This window comes from Cibotium barometz, chromosome 31 (genome assembly GCF_041138505.1).
Source record: "Cibotium barometz isolate CiBa-2024 chromosome 31, ASM4113850v1, whole genome shotgun sequence".
NCBI classification, from domain to species: domain Eukaryota; kingdom Viridiplantae; phylum Streptophyta; class Polypodiopsida; order Cyatheales; family Cibotiaceae; genus Cibotium; species Cibotium barometz.
Window position 1 is genome coordinate 5,867,610 of NC_141076.1, and position 9,314 is coordinate 5,876,923.

General features: G+C 45.1%; 1 protein-coding gene across 2 annotated transcripts in view; it reads right to left on the bottom strand.

The window, feature by feature from the left end:
- Positions 1 to 8,054, bottom strand: part of LOC147620439 (plant/protein (DUF810)) — a 103,117-nt gene extending 95,063 nt beyond the window's left edge. For both annotated transcript variants that reach the window (XR_015269929.1, XM_086824659.1), the window contains exon 1: positions 7,600 to 8,054. Coding sequence is in view for 1 of the 2 variants with exons in the window: in XM_086824659.1 (XP_086680785.1) it covers positions 7,600 to 7,610 (11 nt within the window). In the remaining variant the exon portion in view is untranslated. The remainder of the gene's footprint in view (positions 1 to 7,599) is intronic.
- Positions 8,055 to 9,314: the final 1,260 nt, after the last annotated feature.

A 9,314-nucleotide genomic window follows, 5' to 3' on the forward strand; every position in this document is an offset into this window, starting at 1 on the left:
ACTGCACCAAGCGACCTCTAGATGTCATCTGAGCCTGTCTGTATCAAGGGAGTGGAGGTGCTACCCCCCTCTTGAGCATCAGGTAATGCTCCAGACCCATGCTCTGCTGAACCTGAATGAGCCACAACAAGAGTCGGCTCTAACTCAAAGGCATCGAGATAAAGCTGCAAAACCTGAGGTGAATCTGTTAAGTCACCTTCCTCCATCCACTTCGCATCCATCGGTGAATAGTTCTTGAACTTCACAAGATAGCGACGGGAAACTTTACCTCGTACCTTCCTGTCTTTATGTGCCAGTATCTGCTCTGGAATCAGAACCTCATCAAGTTCGTCAACTTCCGACTGAGCCTCATCTGATACATCCTCAAGCACACCCCCACGGAAAGGTCTAAGAAGACTCACGTGAAAAGCATTGTGAATCCTCCAGTGATCTGGTAACTTCAAACGATAGGTTACCTCACCAATCTTTTTCAAAACCTGAAAAGGCCCATAATATGCATGCTCAACTTAGGGAATAAGCGCTCTTTACCCTTCATCTTCTTGAGTCTAGCCTTTTCAAAACGCAAAAGAACCCAATCACCCAATGCAAACTGTAAATCACGTCTGTGACGGTCTGCGGCTTTCTTTCAAAGATCTTATCCTTTGTATGCAAAATGGATGGTACCTTCTTCCCTCCTACAATCTCAAAAGGCGCCTTGCCTGTCGAGGTATGTACAATGTTGTTATATGCAAACTCCACCAAAGGAAGATACTTTTCCCATTGTTGCTTGTGCTCTGACACATAACACTTGAGAAGATCCAACACTGTAAAGTTAGCCTCTTCTGACTGACCATCTGTCTGTGGATGAAATGACGATGAAAACTTGAGAGTTGTACCCATGTTGTCAAACAACCCTCTCCAGAACAAACTCGTCATCCATGGATCACGGTCACTAATGATAGACGTAGGCAATCCATGATACTTGAAGATGTTCGCCATGAACAACTTCACCATATGATCCACTTTGATCGTCTTACGCACGGGAATGAAATGAGCCTGCTTACTGAACCTGCATATGATAGTCCAGATGCCATCATTTCCCGTTTGTGTCCGTGGAAGATCAAATACAAAATCCATGGCAATGCTCTCCCAAGGTCTATCAGGAATAGGTAAAGGCTGTAATAACCCTGGTGTCTTCTGACGGTCAAACTTTACCTTCTGACACACGATGCATTGCCTCACAAAGGCATCAACATCTCTTCTCAAGGTTGGCCAATAAAAGAAAGTCTCCACTGCTTTGACCGTTGCGTCAATACCTCTATGACCTGCATACGGTGGAGCATGACTTTCAATCATAACCTTGAGTCGCAATGGCTTGGTAACACACAGTCTGCCATGCATCAATAAAAACCCATCTCTGAGAGTATAGTGCTCATGCCGCTGACCCTCAGACATCTGATCATACAACCTTTCAAAGTCCTCATCATGGGCATACTGCTCTTTCATTTCATCAAGCTCATGATGATAAGCAAGTGAAACTGCAGAGACCTGTGGCTTGCGTGACAAAGCATCTGCCACTACATTCTTTTTGCCTTCCACATGCACAATCTGGAAGTAAAACATTGACAAAAAGTTTGCCCAACGCATATGCTTCTCTAAAAGCTTAGTCTGCGTGAGGAAATAACGCAAGGTCTGATAATCTGTCTGCACAGTGAAATCAGTCCCAAGCAAGTAATGTTTCCATGTAGAAAGAGCGTGAATTACAGCCAACATCTCTTTCTCATAAACCTGTAAATGCTTCTCAGCATCTTGCAATATTCTACTCTCATAGGCTATCACATGTCTCTCTTGCATGAGAACTGCACCAATGCTACTTCCACATGCATCACACTGGACAACAAAAGCCTTTCGAAGATCCGGTAACACCAATACTGGGTCCGAAGTAAGCTTTTCTTTGAGCTTTTTGAATGCTGTAATTTCCCGATCAGCCCATCTAAACGGAGTTGCCTTCTTCGTCAAAGCATGAAGAGGCGAAGCAATTTCAGCAAAGTGCCGTATGTAACGCCTGTAATAGGAACACAATCCTAGAAAACTGCGTACATCATGCACGGTCTTCAAAGCTGGCCAATTAAGTATTGCTTCCACTTTTGCTGGATCCATACGGACTCCATGCGCAGACACAATATGCCCCAAGAAATGTATCTCTTGCAAAAAGAACTCACTCTTCTTGCCATTAACCACCAACCTATGGTTTCTGAGTTCTGCAAACACAATGGCCAAATGCCTTCTATGCTCTTCCTCAGTCTGTGAATGCACAATCATATCATCAAAGAATGTGCCCACAAACTCTCTATGAGGCCTGAAAATCCTGTCCATCATTCTGTTAAATGTGGCAGGCGCATTTGTCAAACCAAAGGGCATAACCAAGAACTCATACAACCCAAACGTGGTTCGGAATGCCGTCTTATGCACATCCTCGGGTCTAATGCGTATCTGATGATACCCGCTTTTCAAGTCAATACGACTAAAGACTGTGGAGCCCTGTAAGCGGTCCAAGATGTCATCGATCCTCGGTATGGGGAATCGATTCTTGATGGTATTCTTGTTCAGCGCCCTGTAATCAATACACATGCGCCAAGAACCATCCTTCTTCTTCACTAAGAGCACAGGTGAGCAAAAGGGTGATGAGCTAGGCTGTATCAACCCTTTATTCAATAGCTCCTGTACTTGACTCATAATCTCTTCCTATTGGGCTGCACTAACACGGTACGGCGGTCTATTCAGTGGAGTACTACCAGGAATCAGATCAATGGCATGATCTTCTGGCCTCTCAGGAGGAAGTTCTCCTGGCAATGACTCGGAAAAACAGTCTTGAAACCCACATAAGAAATCAGTCCTGTCCTTATCTAACATAGACAAATTAGACTTAGACTCATCATCGTGTGCATCCTTTACATAAATCAAGTACGCGGAAAGATGCTTTTTCATTACTGATGAAATCGCCGAAGCGGATACAATAGAAACAGATTCCCCTTTGAGTTTTACATCCAATACATGTTCTTTCCCTCTATGAGTCAGAGTGATTTTCCTATTGTAAGTATCCACCACCGCATGTACCCTGTGGCACCATGGCATCCCCAACAAAACATCACAGCCATCCAAAGGCATGATGAAGAACTCTTCGCTGTCCACATAACCCTGCAAATGAAGCGGAAGCTTCCCAATGATAGGAGTAACGGGTTCTGCATACCCTGGACAAGCCATATTAGCCTCATGTAACGGCCCCATCTCCTCTGCGCGAATCCCCAATCGGCCAGCCAAATCTGGTGAAATGAAGTTGGCTCTAGCACCTGTGTCAAAGAAGATCAAGGCATTCTGATCTCTCACTTTGCCCCATGCCCTGCACAACTCTGTGGCTTCACCACCTGGCTGTTCCCCCACAAGATCAGGAACTAAGCCTGCAGAAGGTTTTTGTTTCTTTGGCTTGGGCTCTCCTTTATTGTCAGAGTCTTTTTGGGACTTTCTTTTGGGACAATTGAATGACATATGCCCCTCTTCAGTACAGTAAAAACACTTATGAGCATCTCTCAAAACCTATCTTTCCTCAGAAGTCCTCTTGGGCATTGGCAACTTCTCATACTTCGTCTCTGAAGACCCTTTAGCATCACGAGAAGCATGCCCAAATTTTTCAGCTTTCTTGCCCAATTTCTTACTGCCTTTAAACCCAAATGATCCACCAGTGAGTAACGCATTAGCTGTCATAGCATTTTCAATCATCTGTGACATGTTCGTTACTCTTGTCTTTATACAATAATCTCGTACCTCTTTGGGCAGCCCACAACAATACTTCTCTACCTGCTCAGATAATGGCACCACACGATAAGAAGTCACTGGGAGTAATGCTTCCCAAAACTTCTTGTTATAATCCTCCAAACTATCACACTTTGAAGCATCCAATTTGTGCCATGCGGTCATAACATCCACCTCGAATGTAGATGTGAGCCATACGGAAGAGAAAACCTGTTTAAATTGGACCCATGTAGTAGGTGCTATGCCCTGCAAAAGAAGAGTAGACCACCACTGCAAAGCATTGCCCTTGAGAAAAGTGGCAGCTTTCCTCACCTTAGAGGACTCTGTGTAATTCCCACCAGAAAAAGCAACATCAAACTGCTGTAAAAAGGTAAGTGCTTTCAATTTATCCTTGGCCCCACTGAATGTATCAAACTTCACTGCAGCTCCCCCTTCCTTGTAATCCTTCGCCTTTCCCATAGGCGTTAGATTATCATATGGAAGTGGTTTCGCAAGATTGCTGCCCCCAACATTCATGCCCATCATTGGGTCAACATTTCCCATTCCCACACCAAGCATACCATACATTCCAGCCATGTTTCCAAACATTCCATTATACATGCCTGGCTGCATACCACCAAACATATTGCCTGCGCCCCTTGCGGTATTTCTTTATTCAATTCCAAAAATATGAATGGCTAAGTACAACCAAAAATCAGCCAAGAGATTACACCTGTATGTCCAATCTGACGGCCCACAATACCTCTTAGCACAGAGGATCTATGCACACAGATCTGTGTCTCAAAATAACACACTGTGCCTCCCTCTGATCAGCCAAGACCACTAAGCAGGGCAGCCATGAGCATACATTTGGCATAACTCAAGTACATGATTCAACATCTCAGCTCATACATACATGTACTGTCCAAACTCTGTCTCAACCCTTGTCAATCTGCCATACCCCTCCTCTCACAAGGGGCTAGATAACTCATATCTGCAACAGACATCAAGCAGTAGAAAGAGAGATAGATGAACAGATGAGGAGCTTACCAAAATCAGCTTGTGAATCAGCACTGGAGGAAACAACGGTACCAATCTGTACTTGCAGGCACTTGTTTCCACAACCCTGCTTCACACGCATGCACGTACTTGTCTGTACCCTCCTCCTTGTGTTCACTTCTATGCTGTCTTTGATTGTACAGTCTTGAAAAACAGCCCCGTACCCGTCTGTACTACCTCGGGATACGTGCCAGAAGCTATCCTTGCCTGCAGCCAGCACTTGTACACACCTGTACCTGCGCAGCCAGTAGTAGCCGCCTGCTGATTTGCTGCTGGTCGCCTGCGCCGCCTGCAACAATGCTGCCCAGCACCTGTACTTGCACCAGATCTGGCCGTACAGTGTACCTGCAGAAGTACATAACTGTACTTGCAGTCGTACAGCCTGTACAGCCTGAATTCAGCAGCTGCAGCCGCCTGTCTCTGTCCCACAGCTCTGCGCCGTCTCTGTCCACAGCAGTACCTGCTGTCGTACAGCACTGTACGGCTGCTGTACGGCCTGCTCCAGCACACAGAAGTCAGCAGCAGCCGCCCTTAATCAGCAGTCGACCAGAGTTTCTCCTCAGCTTTTTCACGCATAAGCACAAGCTTTTGCTCCACGACTCCTTTTTCCCAAAAAGATGAGAGAGAGGGAGGAGAGAGAAGCACACACTCCAAAAGTGGAGTGGCCTCCTCCCCATAAAAACTGCATGCTCAAGCAATTGCACCTCTTAGTTGACCTCAACCTGCGGATCCGCCACGGTTTCTCAGCATAGACATCATAATCAACATGTCGGCCAGCATATAAACAACATGGACAGCATATAACATCAGTTAACCAGCATAAATAGGCACCCCACAATAGAATTATAGCATTTAATGCTATTTTCAGCAAGTCGTGGAACATTTAGACCTGGTCGACTATAGCATAAATGGACCGACTTGCAACAAAGTTGCATATAAAATCAGCATAAATCAATTCATTTATCAGAATTTCAGCACAGCAGTTCAAGAGAGCATGTGTGCTTGAGATCCCCCCGGGTTCTTGGAGCGTACAAACAGCTTCAAGCACTCCGTGCTTCAGTCCAAGGTAGCATAGAAGATCCTTTCATCTTCAGCCAGCATATGTGCATATCCTCATCAATTCTAGATTTGCATAAGTGGCTTCATAGAGTCTACAACATATGGTTCAGCCTGCCTTCGGTCTTCCTTGTCTTGCATTGGGCAGCCCTCAGTCATTATTCATTATCATTGTACAAAGTTCTCCACAGAAATACAAGCAAATACTCTTGGTTGCGAGGGCGCTGGACACCCCGCGGGGGGCCGCGGGGGGGGGGGGGGGGGGGGGGGCTGCTTGAACCCAATCTAGTGTCAACTCTCATCTTCTCTCTTAAAGTTAAGTGGATTGCATAAACTCACAAGTTTAAAGAAGGCTTTGTTGTGCATTACAACGGTCAACCTATTGCATGCTACAACATGTCAACCAGTGTGCCACCACCAGAATGTTAGGGTCGTGTTTACAAGTCCCACACAAGTCAAGTCGTACATGTTCCGCACATCGATGTAACCCTCTTGAATGATGTATTGATGTTCTGAGCACTTGTTAGGCTTGTGGGCACGTCCAGGAAGCACCATTATGGCTACCAAAACAAACCCAAACAAACCATATCCTACCACTTATCTTGCCAACACACTACCTGCAATTGCAACAAGACACCGTGTGGCACTCACTCATATGATTCACATGACATCTCCCCTCTTGCTAAACTTGACTCCATACACCTTTAATCCGATTCCGCTCCGGTCCATCCGTAGGCTTCGCTCCATGTCCCAGCTAATCTGTTGAATCACATGTAGCCTCATCCTTCTCCTCATCGGATTTCAGAGAGACTCTCTTGCAGCTCCTCGAAAACTATTAAACTGACCTCATCCTCCTCCAAACAGGATTTGGAGAGATCATCTCCTCGAGAACTGTCGGACAGCAATAATCCAAGCAGTTTCCAATAGCAACCTCACAATTATGTGACCCATTCTTGCTTTTTCTTTGACCTTCAAGTTTCAACCGAGCTAAGGAAGGTGATCAACAAGTTTGGCTTTCACGGTTCACTTGGCTATTAAGCCCGGGCCGAAAGACCAACAGGCAATGCACCTGCCCATGCCACAAACTCACCTGCAAAATTCCACTCAGCACACGGATCTACCCAAATGCAACTGAATTATACACTACTTTGAGAAAAGAAAGACTTGAGGGATAAATTTGTGGCACCTGCACAACTGCTGATCACCTTGCGCAACTAGGATAGAAATCTTGGCATGTGACACTCTTCAAAAGCCTACGCAAACCGTAGTCAAACCCCTTAAAATGTATTCCCAGCTTCGCTTTTTTCCCCAGAAAACTCAGGTTCGCTTTTAAGCAATGAAGTCGGGGGCATAGATTAAGGGCAAATAGCCATTTGATAATACATAAGAACCTCGTAAAGGAAGGCCCATTGTCAAGCCTAACAGTAGGTGACTGCCATGTCTAATTCTATGGCACAGAGACGCCCTCAAAAGTCTGTATCGGTAAAGGTCACCACTCCAAGCATTCCCTATGTTGAATCTAGCGCGAGAAACGCATGAGCAAGGGCAAATCAAACCACCAAAGATGGTTAACTCTCTTTAGTTAATTACACTCCCAAGTTCTTACCGTGTTGATTCTAGCTAGGAAGGCGAGAATTTGGTATCCAAAAGAATGCACTAGAAACCATCTTCGCTTCCGTGTATGCTTAAGAGAGTTCATGAGTAGTTTGCGCTTACCGATCCGCCATGGTTCTGTGAGGGGCAGAGAGATGGGTTTCCACAGAGACAAGCAAGGTAACTGTGCAGAGATCTCCACTTAGGATTTCCTGATGATCTCCGCTTAGGGTTTCGTTCCAAGCTAACCTGTGCAGTGATGATCTGCGATTCTAAGGTACTGCATTGGAGCTTATACACAGAGCTGAAAAATTAGGGTTTTCTTCCTGTTTTAGAGCGGGTTTTCTGCACGAAAGGGGGGGGGCAGGTGAAGCCGGAATGAGACGGTTTGTTGGGAGAGCTTTACGCGATGCCAGTCGCCTTTCTAGACATTTGCACGTGGGGACCTCAGCATGTGGGCCCGCGGGCCTCTCTGTTCTCCCCTTCTGTTGAAACGCAGCTCTCTCTCTGTCTCGCATCTCCCTCTACGGATAGAAGACTTATTAAATTTTGTATGCACTTCACAAAAATGACACATGCAAATTGCAATCTTTCTTGTATAAAAATGTGGGTGTGTCTCTCCCTATATCCTTCACATACTTGACATAGTCAAAGTATGTGGGTGTGTCTCTCCCTATATCCTTCACATACTTGACATAGTCAAAGCCCAAGGAAATTTATACACATTTTTCAAAATTTTCTAGAACATTTCTTAAAATTGCACGTGGGCGGGACAACTGAGGGGTGGTGACAACTGGTCCCCAAGCCTGGGCAAGGGAGATCTCCTTCAAAAAGTGGGATTTTTGCACTTTTTCCAGGGCGTAAGCTTGCTCAATAATATTTTTGTATACTGTGTGTGTGTTCTCCTTCTGTGTGTGTATGTCTGTGTGTTCTCCTTCAATAATATTTCAGTATACTCTGTGCGAGTGTGTGTGCACGTGTTCTCCTTTTGTGGATTCTTAACATAGTTAACATAGTCGAGCCTCAATATGATGAAGGGAATTGATCCATTAAGAAAGTATTGATCCCCTTGTATGTTTCCACACCTTTTCTCCATTTGTCATGTTCATCGATTGGTGGAGCATCTATTGCAACCATTGTGGATCTAACAAAAAATGCCCCATACCTCAACTCTCAATCCATTCGCTTGCAGCTTATGTGTCAACACCTCTTGGCTTTCACTATGTGGAATCCTTGTGGTGTTGTGATTTCTAATAGAGATTGGCAAAACCCTCCGCTTTCAACAAACCATCATGACCAAGAATGAATATGAGTATGTAATTCCTACCTCTGAAATGGGCCAGTGCCAGAATGAATATGAGTATGCAATTCCTACCTCTAAAATGGGTCCAATGCTAATGAAAACTCCCTGTTTTTTTGGGAGAGGTCCCTTCCTCATATACATTCCCTACTCCATCTATGTAGTTCCCAACATTGGATTCCCTCCAAAGTCTCCGTCCTTCCACGAGATTAGTTTTTACATGCCAAGCAAGCACCCTTGATAATTGGGAAGAGTGGGCCAGTCACACAAGGGGATTATGCCCATCATCTACTAGCTATCACTCCTCTGCAAATAATAATAATCTTCCTTTTGTCCCTACTGGGAAGACTTGAAATATGTTTGCATTTCCCCTAATCTTTCCTACCCAACACTTTAAGCAAGGGGTGGTGGGGTAGGGAAAAGATGTGTGAAATACATGAGGGACCCCTTGCCTGTAAAAATCATTTGCCTATCCCTCATGGGTGACTTATATCACCCATCCAACCCCCTTCCATCTAATGGATAGGTATCTCTCTCT